The 17,627-nt window shown below is 41.1% G+C and overlaps 1 protein-coding gene across 1 annotated transcript; it reads right to left on the bottom strand.

Moving 5' to 3' along the window:
• Positions 1–293: 293 nt before the first annotated feature.
• Positions 294–14,721, bottom strand: SLC16A3 (solute carrier family 16 member 3). Its single transcript, XM_002197431.7, has 5 exons — positions 14,583–14,721; positions 8,188–8,432; positions 7,552–7,695; positions 6,428–7,195; positions 294–5,136 (listed from the first exon to the last, which is right to left on the bottom strand). The coding sequence occupies exons 2-5, from the start codon at positions 8,408–8,410 to the stop codon at positions 4,850–4,852; spliced, it is 1,422 nt and encodes a 473-aa protein (XP_002197467.1). The 5' UTR covers positions 8,411–8,432; positions 14,583–14,721; the 3' UTR covers positions 294–4,849.
• Between the last annotated feature and the right edge of the window lie 2,906 nt (positions 14,722–17,627).

Here is a 17,627-nt window from a genome sequence, read left to right as displayed (position 1 = left end):
TTACACAGCACAGCACCGAATTAATTGCTGTTATTTTAAATTAGATGATGCTTTAAAATAGTCATCAGGATCATTTACAACAGAAGCAATATCCATTCTGGAATTGGCCAAACTGTGAGTGATGGCAAAACAGTCCCCTTGCCCACATTAAATTCTGGCTGCCTGTCAACTGTCAGCCCTTCTCTATAAACACTCTTGGCTCTGTGTAGTTGTTTAATAGACATGTGGAAATGAAACCCAATGTCCATATTGGGATGTTAAATTTTTCTGAGCTTATTTTCTCAAACCCACAGTTTTTGACAATCAGATATTTATTCACTACATTTGCAACAGTTTACTAGAAAAGCATTTAAAAATTACTAAGTATAAATATGCACATTACATTAAAGTGCATTAACAAGAAACAAAATGTCATCTCGCACAAAATTGAAGTGTATTCCCATAATCCTAAAGACGAATGTGGCAAAGAGATACAGACACACATACACAAGTCAATACTTACCATTATAACATGTAGGGATTTTGCATTCTGAAATTCTTCTCTTTATGATTGATAAACATTGATTGTTTATGATTATGGTTTGTCTACCAAACTAAAATTTTATTTGGGACGTACCAAAGGTGTATATGTGAATTTTGCTTTTTCGTTTTGAAGTTTGGTTGCTTGATTAGGGGAATGTTCTCATTTATTTTTAAAGAATGATTCTACATTGTCAAATACATGTTTGTGTAGATGGAATTTAATATTAGCATGAGATCTCTCCAGTCCTTTACACCATACCTTCATACCATCCATCTCAAGTCTTAACTTTAGGGAACTGGCTTAGCTTGAAACAAATAGCTGCATCACTTTAAGACTTCTAGTTCTGCTGAGGTCTTCTAGGCTTCAAATGACTACAAAATATTTAATTTAGAATTTTCAAAAAAGCAAACTAATCTTTGTATAGAAGGAAGAAAATTTTAACTCTGCTCATTGTCTAATAAATGGGAAAACTGTAATCTACTCCTGTGGGTATTTTGCATATATATATATATATATATATATATATATATATATATATATATACATATGTAAATATGTATGTGCAAACACATGATTTCTTTTTTATATGTTCTCTGTGTATTACTGGCATTTATACACATTTCATCTTGCATCAGGCCCTTATTTTCCTCAGATCCTTTACATAATCAATCATACAATACTTTAACCATAAATCCTATAGTACACAATTTATAGAATGTGTGAAGATCAAAATGCTTTAAAAATTTTGCTAGCCTGCAGTAATAGTAAAAGACTATTCACTACTTTCAGAGAAATAATCTTTAAAAACTGTGTTGGTTTTTTGATTGTTTACTTTCTGGACTTCTTAGATATATTAACGAACTGTGTGTCTAAAGAAATTACATTTGCTTCAATAGAAGCAAAAGAAAATACATTTGCTTCTTCAAAAAAACAGGATACAAGGTGTATCCTGTATGATGCAGGAGTAAACTACAATCTTGGGATGCTTGGAAATTTAGTTGCATAATTACCTACATTCCCTTCCTTTTCCTTTTCCCTTTTTTCAAATCTCAAAATTTTAATCAGGTGAAGGTTGAAAAAAGGTTCATCTGGGTAGATATTGCATGAAACTGTTCTGCCCATGACCCTGAGCAATCAATGTCTCTTTAGCAATGCTTTATGGCTTTGACCGTATACATCCTCAAAATATATGGATGAGCACATCTCACAGACTGCTTTTAAGGGCATCTCAGTGGTATTGAGATTAAAGAAATAAAGTACCAAAGTAGCTGGAGGAATTTTAAAATAATTCCTTGCTTTTAAATATACAAAATACTTTTAAAAAATATTTATCAATCCATTTAAATATTTACAATAAGCAGAGTTAAGTTAAAAAAGGAGTCTGCCTGGACAGTGCTGGGAACCTAAGGACTAGTGCTTGTGGGGTTTAGTTTTGGTTGGTTTTGACTTTTTAACACATTGGGGCGGGAGGAGAGAGGTCTATAAAAGAGGAGATCAATAACCTTTTGCAGCCATGTCAATAGGAGCAGTTGGGTACTTGCTTCAGCACAGTCTAGTGGCCAGCAGCTGTCCAGCCTAGGAATCTGGCATGGAGGTTTCCTTCCCATCAGTATAACAAATCTCTTTCCAAGAAGATAAAGGCAGCTGAACAGAAAGAGGACTGGAGGGCTAGCACACACTTGGGTGTTACCCTTGAGTGGGACAGAATGGGAGCAAGGAGTTTAACTGGCTCTAGAACTCTGAAGTACCCTCAAGCCTGCCACTTTGGATGTTGCTGAGAGTGCTACATGAGAAGTTTCTCACCTTTGTATTGATGCTTCTTACAATTAATTAAAATGATAAAAGATTTTACACTGCTAATACGTTTTTTAAAACTGCTTAGTGAATTAAATTCTAAGTCTTTTTTTTCCTCACAGTCAATAAAGGAGTCCTTTGATTTGACCACTCTCATTAAGTGAGCATCTCCTGCTGTCATAAATACTGCAAGCCATTGGTAGGTCTGTGCTGAAAACAGCACAAGAGCATTGGTAGTCCCAGTCAGAGTGATTGATCTTTGAGTTGAAGAAAATAACTTGTATAGGCAAATGAGGCCTTTCTTTGAACACTGGTTTTACTTATGAGATTATTTATGGTTTCTTGTTGAGCTGTGTCTCCTTGTCTTCCTAACTTCCTTTTCTGTCTCAAATCACATAAAATTACAACATAAAACTTTTCCAGCTTAACCATAAAAGTATTAGGTATGGAAAATGAAACATGGTCTGGAAAGTCAGTATGATAAGCACAAAGGACATTCTGTCACATATAAAGCAGTCTAGACAATTTGCAGAATGGACAGAAACTTAAACTTGTGCCAAAACCTGAGGTCAAAGAAATAACCATTTAGTTCTGTGATAACTGCATGGCATTATCTAGCAAAGAAATTCAGTGATCAAAGCACACAGTAAAACAAAAATGGCTATCTGAGAATCTGAATTCATCTTTGGAAAGGTTTACAGTTTCTGCTTTTTGAAACAACAGGGAATTCCAATCTGAAAGCTGTATCAGGCCTTCATGTGTCATCTGAAGCAGCCTCCAAGGATACACAAAATTACTCTGTGGATTCTGTTTTTCTCTAGCCTTCTGGAGCTGTCAGTGTTATGTTTCAAGTACCAATTTAGTCTTTAGCAAACTGAAGCTAAGTTCAGGAATTAAGCTGTTATAATTGGGAAGTCTCATTCACTACAATTGCTGCCATTAAACTAATAAGACTTTAAAATAATGCACTACATAGGATATAAAACCAGTTTATTTTATGCAGCATCCATTTCTTTTAAAAGTTATGATTCTAACTTTCCGATTTCTGTGCAAGGTTGTCCTAAAAATGCAAAACCATTTTGAAGAAACTTCCAAAATGGAAGCTGTTATCTGAGATCGTTCATTAGAGAATGGTTTGTGGTTTTGGCACTTTGTTTCTGTTAAAAATTTAAAGTGGATACTGAGTTTTAAGGGATTAGGGTCTTTCAATTTTCAGTTATTAAGTGGAACAATTTTGGCACCTAAAAGCCAATATTCCTTTGCTACTACTAAGAAAATGGAATATGTTACATTAGTCGGTTTTGAAGATTGTTACTGCAGTTACAAAACCTAGACATCTTTTTATAAGCAGATTTGAGAGGTGGGATGCAGTAGCATGATTTTATAGTAAAAAAAAATTACATTTCTTGAGTGGTTTTGGGTGGGGAAAAAAATACAATGCCTTCCTTTTGCCTTCCTTTTCTATTCAGTACCATGCCATCATAAAAATGATGACCAGTTCTATCATGTTTCCTCAAACAGCAAGAATGGCACTTTGAACATCCATAGATTAAGCCAGGAGGTAGGGAAGTGGATAAATGGGGAAGAAAGAAACCTCAAAAATAAACATGTTAAAACCTTTCCATGATGCTAACATTGCATTTTATGGATGACTAACATGTTTCAAAGCAGTTCAGTCTCTTTCCTAAGTCTATCCACTCTGTAAGTCATCTGGAAACTTGCACCGTCATTTCTTTTATATGCAAAATGGACACTTTTTCAGAATATTCTACTAATCTCTATGTTACTTGCAATATTTTTCAATGCTCTAGGGAAATTTTACTGAAAACAATGTATGGAATTGTGGGCTAATTTTGTTTCCTTTTTTGAGTACTACCTTGGAATACCACTTGTGTGATCTGCTGAGGACACTGTCTGTAATGTGCCTTTCCAAAAACAGGATTTCCAGATGATAATTCCACAGGTTACAGGTTTAGGCTGAAATGCATTTACATAAATCAAAGTTACAGATATTTTCAAAATTAAATTAGGGCTGAGCCAATTAATCTAAAAAAATCTAAAAAGGTAAGTAATTCAAAAACCTAATGGAGACCTTTAAATTCCTGAGATTATTACCCATCTCAAATTCCTTTCCCTTCACAGAGAACATAGGGAAATTATATTTAGCCACACAACACAGTGATTTCGTCAATATTATCTGAAAACATAAATATCATTCCACTTTTCTGAAAATATGCTTTTCCTGTATCTTCCAAGTGAGCAGTTTCTGGTGATGCATAACAAGAGCCTACTTGTGTTCGTAAAAGCTTTTTAGTTTACATAAAATGTATAACCACAATGTTCCACCTTTTACCAATAAAGCTATTTTCCCATTAAGATGTTGTCTAGCTAATCAGCTTCCAAAGAGATCTGGTAAGCTGACTAGCCCCCAATTACTAAAGCAGATGGCCCAGCCCTAAACTATTTTTGTTTATAAAATAAATAGCATTGAAAATCTTTCTTTTCTAAACACTTTTCAGTTCCTTGTCATGCTCACACACATGTTTCTGGGTTAGTTACAACTTCACCATTTTTTTCAGGCTCATCTTTCAGAAACTGCTCCACTTCAATAGAGTCCACTTTGGCATCTTCAGGAGTTTTGTTTTCAGATTTGTTTAATTCCTCTCTTTCTGCTGCTTCTTCTTTTGTATGTGGTTCTTCTGATTTTTTCTTAATGCAGAAGAAATTTCCCAAGGCCAATACAAGGGCTGAGGTGGTAACTTCAATTCCAGCAGTAATGAAAACAAACATGTACCTCCCTGTTGCATCCAGGAGTTTTCCTGAAAAAGGCAACATTCCAAATAGTTAACAAAAGTTACTATCTTGCAGTGAATATTTTTCTGATTTTTTGAAACATTTTGACTTTCCTGTCTAGAATCACCATGACTACCTAACCAAGTTTTTTGAAATAGGATTTAAACAAGTTTGTAGCAAAATACTTCTCAATTATTTCAGTTCAGCTTAACAGTCACCGACACTACATGACATACCAAAACACATACTCTGCTGCACACACAGAGGCATGCAGTTCATCTGAAATAAAACCAGCCTCACCTTCAGATGCAAGAGATCAAACACATGCTTTGTATTTCAGATAAAAATGTGTGCATCCCTGGATGGGATCTATGTTATCTGTATCATGTCTGATCATTGTTATCCTTTTGCTCCCAATCTCATTTACCTTTCTACACGGGTAGTGCACTGTCTGCTTAAAATGCAAATCTTAGTAGTCAGTCTGAAGTAACTGACTGATTCTGACACTGGTAAAGGTAAATTTAGGATCCACAGGACTCAGTGGATGTGAAAGAACAGGTGGGAGGATATCAAGGAAGTGCCACTCCAAACCTGAAGATCGGAGGAAGTAGTGCATAATACTGGTTTTCCCATTAAGGGGGTTTTGTCAAAAATACCTGATGTTTTTAGTGTCTGATATAAACAGTAAACATCCTATGGCAGTGACCTGGTGGGTTTTGGGAGGGAAAGTGTGTTTCAGTTCAGGGTCTGTAAAATGTATGTTCTTTGATTAGTAATTTGTATTTTGACTTCAAATTAATGAATTTTGCTATTTTGTCGTGTCCCCTTATTCCTGGGTTGTAAGACGTGCTATAGAAGAACTCTACCTTCCTTAAATCAATCCAGTTTTATAGTCTTCCTTGTAAGATTTTTTTTCTTCCTTGAGATATTTTCTTTCCTCCTCCAAATCTACCATGGATATAGAGAATGTATCCTAATACTTCCCTATTTCCCAAAGAAAATTGACAGGTTTCATATTCTGAATCCCAGTCAGCTATCTACCAATAAGAAATTCAGTGCAGAGTTTCAGAGGAGAAATAGCAGCATCTCCACATGGCAATTTAAGCAATCCTGAAATAGAGCCAAGAAGAAAAAGGTTTGATCCATTCCTTCTTGGAGTATTTCAGAGTATAGCTGCAGAAAGCTTTTGAAACATGTGCAATACTAGCACAATCTGCGTCTCTCAAGTGACTCACATCTTTTTCTCAGCTCCCTTATGTTTTTGTAAATTAATGCAATGCACACAATTTTAAATTCTGAGCTAAATGTCATACTTGCCTGCTGATGGTGGACCAATCAGGACAGCCACAGCTTCTGCCAGGAGCACTAAACCGATAGCACTGGAAAACTTCTGTGTACCAACAATAGCCATGAGAACTTCAAACTGAAGAGCACCTACCATTCCATAAGAAATGCCAAAGAAAATGCAAAAGACCACCAGCCCACGATAATCAACAGACATAGAACCCATGAGATCTGTAAAGCCATTAAAAATCATAGCAAAACTGAAGAGGTAGACACAGCGTGGTCTAACCCATTTATGACCAGCTACCATTCCACAGATTGGGCGAGCAAAGATATCAATGAATCCCAGAATAGTCAGAAGAAAAGCTGCTTTGGTGTCTTGATACCCTAAATCCTTGGCATAACTCACAACAAACACTGGAGGAACAAAGAGACCAAGCACCATAATAGATGCTGCAAGCGTATAGATGACAAAACCACTGTCTTTAAACACACTGAAATCCAGAAGTTTTTTCTTCACTTTCTTCTCAGCTGGCTCTTTGGTAGCTTCAGCCTTTTTGGGTGGCTCCAAAGGTCTCATTAGTGCTCCACATACACAGCAGTTGAGCAGCATCCCACCCAGGATAAGGAATCCTCCTCTCCAGCCATACTCGTGCTGTAGTATCTGCCCCAGCGGTGAGAGAGCACACAGAAACACTGGGCTCCCAGCAGCAGATAGCCCATTGGCTAAGGGCCGGCGTTTGTCAAAGTAACGGTTTAACATGATGAGTGAAGGCTGGAAGTTTAGTGCCAAACCCAAACCTGTGGTAGAGGGTACATAAAAATTAATACTGGCCTACAATATCATTGTTAAAGATACTCTAATTGCAGTTTTCCTGATTCATGACTTAAGAGAAAACAGTTTTATTCCAAATGGACAAAAGAAACCTAAGATAACACAAAGTAATCTACCCCCGTAGTATTCTTTTACTTTATGATTACATGTCACGCTATTAAACATTTATAACAAAAATTAATGGCCTTTTAATTCCACATTTTTCTGCCATCTTTATAAAAGCCCAGCTGGATGATCCTTATGCTTCAGGTATTTTTCACTTAAACAAAACTTCAGCCTAAAGGTAAGACCTAAGTGAACTCATTTTCAGCATAGTACTTACCGGTAATCACACCTGCAGTTAAATAGATTTGGACGATGCTTGTGCAGAAGGAAGCTATCACCATCCCCATTGAGGCAAAAAGGCCACCCACCAGCATGACAGGGCGACAACCGAAGCGATTGACGCACACGCTACAAAGTGGACCTAGGCAAGAAAAGCAAGTTACGGTTGCTAAAATAAGCCAACTTTTGCAACTGATTTTTGACACTTTGTATTTCCTTGGTAGAGTTCAAAGTGTAACATTCAAGGTTACACAATGATCTTAAAGGTCTAAGGTTTTTCCAACCTCAGTGGTTCTGACTAATTTTGTATTTTGTCCATAAAGTTAGGCCAATCAGGAAAAATGTCCTTTCCTCTGTAGTCAAATACTTAAATCTTTTTTGTCTTCAGAGTGCCTTGTGATTTTTCTTTTTCATCAACTTTAGCAACTACTGACTTACAAAGACGTAATTTTAAATAAACTGGATAGGCTTAAAAAATCTTTTGATTTATGTGATTAATAGTAATTATTCCTTGGAATGCCTTATTTGCACACAAGTAATGATATGCAGTCATAATACAGACTGTAAATGGCTGTAAGATTTACAAAATTAATTGTATGACTCAATACTGTTTCAAAACCAGATAACTACTCACCTGTTCCATAAAGCATGGCCAACAGAATGGAGGAAATCCATGCAGTGTCACTATATCCAATGCCAAATTCCCGGATAAGTTCTTTAAAGAAGACACTAACTGCCTTAGGAAAGGCATAGGAGAATCCTGTGATGATAAAACAGCCAAAAAGGACAGCCCAGCCCCAGCCTCCATCAGGGGCTTTAACACCTGACGGACCGTCATCAGCTACTACAGCTCCCATGATGAAGAAGCTTGTGTGTTCCCTAAGAAACAAAAAGCAATTAGTATCTCTAAAATTGCACTACCATTTAAACTAAGGCATGGAACTACTTTAAAAAAGTCTTGAAAATGCAGTGCAATTTTAACTATTTCTTGTTTGAGTTTAGTTTTTACAAAGCTTGCAAAAATACGTGAAAATGAGATGCACACAGCTGAATTTTAAATTAATGTCCCTGCACAGCTCTAAAAGTCAGAGCTGGATTTGATCCAAATCACTGCTTCATTAAAAAACCAGAAGCCATAGCAGCATTTCAGGAGTGTATCTGGCTTTCAAAAATATGTAATAATTATTGCATTAAAGCCTGCAGGATTTTTTATGTAAGACCTTGTTTTACATGAAGCTCCTGGCCTATTCACTTAGGAGACCTGGTGCATCACAAGTGCTCTGTGAAATGGTGAACTAATCACCCAGATTTTTTATTCCCCACTGAGGACAGCTGTACAGCCATGATACACTGTAATCTTGAACAGATAGAAAGATCCCTTTGAGATGATGATGATGAGCTATCATTTTTCACACATCAAGCTCAAATGCTAAACTGCAATGAAAATCCCCAGAGCCGTTTTTGTGGATGCTGGGAGTTAGTAACTGAAGCAATGCTCAGTACAACTGCCTGCCTGAAGCAAATACTTCCCACTGTTGTTATTACATGATCAGTAAGAAAAAGCAGTATTTGATGAATCTTGGCTCAAATGTATAAATAACAAGAATATAAAATTGAAACACTTCATGGGGTATTGTCACTCACACTAATTTCAAGTTGTCCAAACATTTCATTTTCAGTGAAAGTTTAAAATGTTGGGGGAAGGATTGGGCTGTTTTCGTTCGTTTCCATTACCCGTCTAATAGCAACACAGAGTTAGTAATAATACATGCGCATGCTTTGTTGAAAAACAGCAACTGGCAATCTCTCCAGACTGCTTATGGGACATTCAGTGCCTTACAGCATTCACCTCTGCGAACAGACTGGGACAGTCTCCTTTACTGCTGTAAAGGCCAGCCTCTGCAGACCTACAGGGCTGAACCCCGATAGCAAACTACACCCATGCCATATGAAGCGGCGAGTGGCTTTGAGAAGAAACAGCGTTAAGGACTATTTGGCAGCACGCTTTTCCTTCCAGAAGAGAACCGGCCAAGATTTTCGCGGGGAGAGAAGCCAGCTCGGCTGGGCGCAGCTCGGGGAAGCCGCGGCTCCCGTTCCGCCCTTGGAGCCGGGGCTGCAGGAGCCGCCGCGGCCCCGCGTGACCCCGCGCGGTGCCCGGGCCGGGGCCGCCGCACGGAGACGTGCGGGACGTGACTCCCGGGCGGGGGCGGTGCCGCCGCCAGCTGCGCGCGCGGCCCGGGCGGAGCCGCGGCCGCGCCCCCGCAACCGCGGTGCGCCCACAGGGCAGGGAAACATCCTCCTTATCCTCCTTCCCGGCCGTTCTTGAGCTCTTCCATGCTCAGCAGAGCAAGTCAGCCTGTAAGAGACACATTCTGTAGCACCTGCCTTACAAAACATACCATCTTTGCCATGAGGCGCAGTCTCTAAAACGGTTTTATATTTTGCTGATGTGAGGGAACCTGGCATACTTTCCAGCATTTCATAAAAATAAGTCTACAGGGAAACACACAGTAATATCCATTTACTCTTCTTTACATCATATCTACTACCACATTCGGCTAAAAATCACCATAAACCGGCACACCAGATCTTCAAGTGCCATCCTTTCAAGAGTGGTTCACACACATGCCTCAAAAACAACTGTCTTAAAGGGAAAGGCTGAGAGAATCCGGATGATTCAGCATGCAAAAGAGGATGCTCTGGGGAAGCTTTTTTGCACCTTTCCAGTGCCTGAAGTGGCTACTAGAAGGCTGGAGAGGGGCTTGTTACAAGGGCATGCAGTGATAGAACAAGGGGGAATGGCTTCAAACTGACAGTAGGTTTACATTAGGTATTAGGAAGAAATTCTTTAGTGTGAGAGTGATGAGACACTGGCAAAGGGCCCAGAGAAGCTGTGGCTGTCTCATCCCTGGAAGAGTTCCAGGCCAGGTTGGACAGGGTTTGGAGCAATGTGGCCTAATGGAAGGTGTTCCTGCCCATTGGCAGTAGGTTGGAACGAGATTAACTTTAAGGCTTCTAACCCAAACCACTCTATGATTCTACAATCAATGTTATTCATCTGGTTTTGTCCATTGGTTGTTCATGTTAACGCATCAAAATAACTAAATGAACCCTGTATTCATAAACACAGCAAGAATGCACTTCATCCTGTTGTGGTGTGCCTTACTAGGCTGAGACTTTATTCACCTCTTTAAGAGGGGAATAAGAAATAATAAGGAAGTAGTGTGGAGGTTCCTTTGCAGAATGTATAAACAAGGGGTACCACCTTCAGAAAAGGCAGGCTTGTGGCTGATCTGCACTGGCAAAATCTTTACTTAGGATTTCACTACAGTGCTGGGATGCCATCAGACTGCTAAGATAGGAGGCTACTGCCTAACTATTGCAACAGCTTGTTTTGCTTTCTGCTTTTGCTAGCTCAGCCCTATTTAGAGGCAAAGGATTACATTTAACTCGCCGTAGCTCAGTTTCCTATCTCCACAACAGACATGATAGTATTGTCAGTATTTATTCAAGCTTCCTTCTATCATGAATGGGTTCTTGCTTTGGTAATGTGCAAAATGAAGGTAGCATCTGGGGCTTCATCTTCCTGATATTATCTTCTTGTTGTCATGGAAACTAATATAGACTCAGTTAGGAGGAAATATTAGGTAGCATTGTGGGTGGTGTGATGGTGTGGTTTCTGGGATGATGTATATAAAAAGTGAACACTTGTATTATAAAAAGGAGCAGCTAGAAATGGCAAGAATCTATTATTTGTGTTTAGCCACTACTCTTATTGGCAATATACCTGTACTTCATGGTCAGCAATATGGGTAGGAAGGACATTTATGAGCATATACACTGACCTATATGGCTTGAGAATGTCATGTTCTCAAGAATAATTAATTTCTTCTAACTATGGCTGAAATCTACACAATCTTGAATTTCCATGATACAAATAAAAGACGGTTATCAAAAACAGAACATAAGCTTCCAAGCAGGGAACCCAGTTCAGCTTAGACTTCAGTCTGGAGCCACACCCAGATGAGAAATGTATAACTACAAAACAAGGAAGATGGTATAAGCTGAATAATGTAGACGACCTCTGTTTTTCTTGTCTGTGAAACAAGGAAAATAATGATTCTCTCTTCATAGTGTGTTGGGGGTATGAATACCTTGAAAAGCATAGGCTGCTCAATGCTGTGTTTATAGGAGTTATACACCTGTATTTTCCCAAAGATATTAAAATCTCAGCAGACTAAGCAAAATATGCATATTATTCTTGATTTTAAGTCGGGATTCCTAAGACTAACCAACTCCACTGAAATTTTTCAGGAAATGATTTCTGAAAAAATGTTTTTTATTTTAATATTCTCCAGACCCTTATGATAGACCTCTACATATAGAACAACTACCCTTTGTATTGAAATCACTGAGATGTGCCTATTCAGCATGATTTAACTCCTTCCTGCTTATCTAAAGTACAAATGCATAAATCTTTAAATCAGATTTCCTTACAACTCAGGTACCTCATAGAAGCCATTTAGATGGGTCACTGGTATAACCCACTAGTGCATTTCCTGTGGCTTATCTGCTTAAATATTAGCCAGTTGAATTATATGTTCATTCCAAAGGCTGCTGCAAATTCTGTTCCTACAAAATCATTACCATATTTATCAATGCCTATCCTGACCTCCTGTCCTCCCTGCAAGGCCCCACAGTGATTGCCACTGTCCCATTTTGGCCTCCTCTATTTCAAATGAGACAATTTTCCCAGATCTGCCGCTTTTCTTAAGGGTTTTCCAGTTTTCCCCATTCTCTCATCTCACTCTTACAACTCCTAGGATAATTCTGTGCTGTCTGTAGCTGCAAGTGATGTTCCATATGAAATCGTGACTATTAATCATTCTCCAGTCCCCATTAAGCCTCAAAACATCTTAGCTGTTCACTGCTGCTGCACAGTGAGTAATATTCATCACAAGTTATTAGCAGGCTGCACTTATAGTAAGTTCACACTGCAATTTTGTGTGTAGCAGATAATGCTAACCAGTCTAAATTCTTTTATCTGGGTAAAGTGCTCTATAGGAAAGCTGTGACTATTTATTTGCTTGTTTTATTTTATATCATGAAAAGTTGGCAAATCCCAGCCTCAGTCAGGAACAATTACAATTAATTTTCACGTATCATGAAAATTAATTTCAGCCCTGCAGCTGTGATGGCTTTGCAATGTGTTGAAGCTTTAGAAAAACATAAATATTTGACAATTGCTTATAGTGAAGAAGTGCCCTTATATTGTTTAATATAAACCAAAAAGTGACAGAGATAGATAATTAGTAATTAAAGACTAGTCCTGTCACCAGCTGGGCATCTCTGCTTATTTTTGCAGACCATAATGGAACTACTCTAATATATAAAGTGCTCCCATGCACACGCGTTATATCTCAAGCTAGGTGAGCACATGTAGCTGAATATAGTCAGAAAAGATCATCTGGCTCAGAGGTGTCATTTTACAAAATCACTTTGGACAGTGCAGCTGCATAACAGGGTGTCACACATTGAGATATGAGAACTGCCACTTCAGTCACAATTTTAAATGCCACCTTTTTATTTATATAATATACCTTGAGTTATACTTCTAACTGAGCCACAAAAGGTGTACTGCACTAATAGATTCTGATTCACATTTTAAAACGTCTGCCACACTGCTTCCTCTGAAATAAACACTGCAAAACCGTACATAACTTTACTCTGTGACATCCTAAATTGAACGGTTTGCCCAAGATGAGTGCATTTCCACTAGTGCTAACGGTCTGCGCCTGTGAGGAAGCTGAATTACTGAAATTCAACTTCGCCTTTGTGTGCTTTTTCCTTCTCTCCACTGAATTGCTTAGAAGGCAAGCCGCAGACCCCTCCAGGTCGATGCGAGCAGCATCAAAAAAAGGCTCTTTGCCAAGAGATGGAGAGCGGCTGTGGCGGCACCGCGCGGGAGGAGGTGTAGGGAGGACAGTGGCGGCGGTCGCGGCATCGTCACGGCCACGGCCGCTCGCGCGGCGCTCCGGTGCGGGCACGTAGCCCGCGCAGCCCCGAGCCCAGAGGCTCCCGAGCAGCGCTGGGGCCGCCGCCGCAGCCGATGCTCACCCAGACCAGCGAGACGCCGCGCCCAGGCGCCCCACCGCTCTTCGTGTGCCCGCTGAGCCGAGTAATGGAGTTCATGCCCGGGGCTGCGATGATGTCCTTATGAGGGAACAATCGCTCAGACTGCTCGTCGCCCGCTTTGAAGAACCTGAACGGTCACCGCTATGACAAAAAATTTCGAAATTCGCCTCCGGGGGCTCGACACCGAAACAGGAGGTGAGCAGAAGCGAAGGGACCGCGGAGGCGAGAGACTCTCGTCCCCCAATAACGGTGTGAGGCCACGAATGGCGGAAACAAAGCCCGAGCTCGCGGGTGTCCCACGGGTCGCCGGTGTGGCACCGTACGTGCCCTCGGGCCGGCGGCACTACACGCCCAGGCGTGACCCGGCTGCCAGAGGGGAAGCTGGGGGCAGCGCTCTCTCGTAGCAGGCGGCTGGGCTCGGTGGCCAGCACCGCTCAGCGCCCGGACAGCGCTTTCAGGCCGGTGGCGCTGAGGACTTTGAGCGACCCATACAGCAACGCGGCTTTCCCTACGAAGAGGTGCGCCCGCGTGGCCCCATGAACGAGGTAAAACGCAGCCGGCGGGACGGCGCCCCGCCGATCCTAGTGAGAAGGTGCCAAGGGGTGCGAGAACAGTAGGCGTCGTGCCCGCGTCCCCATCGGCGCCCAGCGCAGCCTCTGGGCAAGGGATGAACCCGCGATTCCTACGCCACGCTCTGGCCAAAGCTTGGGTGACGCTCGGGCTCATCCGCTGGCCCGGATGAATCCCACGCAGAGAAGTGCCCTCGGCCAGCCCGACGCTCTGGATTCGGCTCACCCGGCTCCGGACCCCCCACACCGCGCTCCCCACGGCGTTCGTCCGCGTGGGCCAGGCAAGGACTCCGCAACAACCCGCACGACGGCTCCGTCCCAGTACCTGAGTCACGTCCCGCGTTTCAGCGTGAAGATGCCCGTGCTGGCGCCGGAGCGCAGCCCGCTGTCCCCGTGTGCCCACGCAGCCCCGCCGGAGCCCGTCTGGTCCCACCGGCTGGGAGCGCTCCCGCGCGGCAGGTCCGTGGCTGCTCGCCCCGCCCTGCCACGCGGGGCGTGCCCCGGGTCCTGTCGCCACCGCCGGGACTCTCCCTCCGCTGCAGCTTCTTCGGCGCGGGGTCCCCGACCGCGTGCAGCGCGGCTCCGCCGGCTCGGAGCGGAGCGGAGCCCCGGGGCCTCACAAGGCATCAGCACGAGCTTTGCGCTGCTTGCGTAGGGTGCAACGCAGGGTTGGAGCCTGCCGGCATGAATGCTGCACCGGCTGTCCGGAAGAACCAGACCTGAGCAGTGGACTTGAATTTATGAATGGATTTCTGCGGTTGAGGTTTGTTATGTGCTGCCGTTTCTGTTTTCCCAGGAGCGATCACAGTTTCCTCATTGTCTCCTCCCATGAGAATTACTCTTAGGAGCTTCCTTGCTTAATTGTTTTCTTCTTAGAATTTTTGAGTGTGCATTCTTGTAGACAACCCCAGGCTTCCCTCCTCATCCTTTACCAAGGGAGTAAATATTATACTACTCCCTGCAAATATGATTTCATAACATACTCCTCCTTTCACATCCGGATAGAATGAGTTTTCTGCATTAATCTCTTGTGACTCAACTGAGATTGAGTTTATAGATTATAATCCAACAATTGGATTATAAAATTGATGTGCTGATATTGTTGTGTAACATCTATGAAAGTTGTGGGATTCACAAATGCAATACAGAAAGTAGCACTCCTATGGCTACCTGGTGTCGCTCTAATTCTTAAGATTTTCTAAAGCCTTCTGAGTTTACATTCTATTGGAAAACTTCCCCACACAGTTTCTGTAAATAACATATTGTTTTGCATTCCTTCATGGGGGTTGAGAAACTTGATGTACTACTGGTTTGTCCAATGTCTTTGGAGAGGTGGCCCATTCACTCTTCAATCCACTGTCACCTTTGGAAAAGATAAAAGTTGGAGTCAGAAAATAAACTTCCTTTTTTACCTTGCAAAGTGGCAAGTGGCTCGCGTTGTGCTTTCTCGTGTCCTATAGCGACAACCTGGGGCTTAGGAAATTCATGAGTAGATGCTCCATTCTTTAGTGTGCTTTAGCACACAATCCAACATACAGGGGAATGACACAACACCTAAAATCCTGTGTTTGGTTTTCAGCCCCTCAGGACAAGACAAACATTGAGGGGCTGGAACATGGCCAGAGAAGGGCAGCAGAGTTAGGGAAGTCTGATGGACAGTAGCTGAGGGAGCTGGAGAGACTCAGCCTGGAGAAAAGGAGGCTCAGGGGACACCTTACCACTCTCTACAACTACCTGAAAGGAGATTGTACCAAGGTGGACATCTGTCTCTTCTCCTAGGTAACTAGTGATAGAACAAGAGGAAATGGCCTCAAGTTGTGCCAGGGGAGCTTAAGATTGGATATTAGGAAAAATCTCTTCTCCAAACAGGTTGCCAAGCATTGGAATGGCATGTCCATGGAAGTGACGTAGTCACCATCCCTGGAGGTTAACAGCTAGATGCAATGATCTTGGAAAAAAAATATTTTCTTAATGATTCCATGATTCCTATAACCTATGTGGAATTACACAGTGGTAGGATTCTAAGTAGGAGAGGATAGGTAGGATACAATATTGTCTTTTGAGAACTATTATATTGCACAGATTAGTAGCTTCCAATTTAAAATCTACTTGCTGAAATCATGTAATACCAAGGCAGGAACTGAAGCTATTTTAATGACTTAGAAGTTTTTTCTTTTCCTTGCACATTATGTTTGCACTGGCTATTGGTTAATTTTTGCTGCAGTATAGTACCCATTTGTACATGTTTAAGGATTCATTGCATTAATATGTGAAGGTGAAAAAGGCCATGTGGTTTATTTTGAGTAGATAACATACAGCCAATAAGACTGACACTGCTAATCTTAAAGACTAGTAAAACCAGTTTTTGACTGTCCACTATTATCTGAATTTAGGCCGTTCACTTGCAGACTAGGTGTATTCACCTGAATTGACATTGTGTAGACTGTAATCTTTTTTTACTCACCATTAAAGTTTGTCTGTTCAGGGCACTATTGAATCACTGCAAGTTACCAATTACTCATTTAGGGAACTAACAAGCATTTACGTATGTGACTAGGGGCTGATTGAAGACATACTGGAGAACATGACAGCTAATTTGAAAGGGGGGGCAGGGGTGAAGAAGGGTTGAAAAGATAATGGGGTTGATAGGTTAGGCAACGGCTAATATAAAGAATTCCAGCAGTCAGAATAGTGTATGGATTTAGACATTAGCCTATTATGTGCTGATTCTGATGAGTGCTCTGAGGGGCCCACTGGACAGTATAAATCATGCCAGGACTTGCACGATAATTTTTGTGTGTCCAGATGTAGAAAATAATTTTAATCTGGGTTTCACCATTGAATTTTAATCCAGAGGTGATTCATATAAGTAAATGAACTAAATCCTTTTAATAATTGAAGTATTCTGTAACTATAATTAGCTAAATGGAAATTGCCTTGTTTCAAAAGTCAAATTGTTAGTTCTGATTCTCATTTTCATTAATAGTTACTGGTGAAAATAAACCCCTATATTCTTTAACTGGCATGGAGCTAGAACACACAATTCTCTTCTGATGACATAAGGAAAATTATATAACTACTGATAATGCTCTATCTTCTCTAAATTATTGTACTTTAGGTATCATTTGGGTGCAGCATTTGAGTTTCTGGAAGGCAAAAGCTGTTTTGTGTGATCTAGAAAAACAGAAGAATGACAGAATATTACAGGAAGTTTACCTCATGACTTCCAGATAAGCACGTAATGTAGAGTGACTAAGGGAAAATCATGCTTTAGGCCTGCTGCATGTGTAACGTTCCTCTATCTCATCTATACGGTGTAAAGCAGTTTACTTGATGGGTACAGTTTTTAATAATTAAGTGCCTTGATGGC

Source organism: Taeniopygia guttata, chromosome 18 (genome assembly GCF_048771995.1).
Source record: "Taeniopygia guttata chromosome 18, bTaeGut7.mat, whole genome shotgun sequence".
Lineage (NCBI taxonomy): Eukaryota > Metazoa > Chordata > Aves > Passeriformes > Estrildidae > Taeniopygia > Taeniopygia guttata.
Note: the sequence above shows the minus strand (reverse complement) of the source record. Positions and strands in the feature narration are given on the sequence as shown.

Excerpts from the sequence above, each read along its gene's own strand:
- SLC16A3 (XM_002197431.7), bottom strand. The coding sequence starts at position 8,410 with ATGGGAGCTGTAGTAGCTGATGACGGTCCGTCAGGTGTTAAAGCCCCT. Across the intron at positions 7,196-7,551 it reads AACTGCAGGTGTGATTACCG|GTTTGGGTTTGGCACTAAAC; the intron begins GTAAGTACTATG and ends CCTCTACCACAG. Across the intron at positions 5,137-6,427 it reads GATTGGTCCACCATCAGCAG|GAAAACTCCTGGATGCAACA; the intron begins GCAAGTATGACA and ends TGCCTTTTTCAG.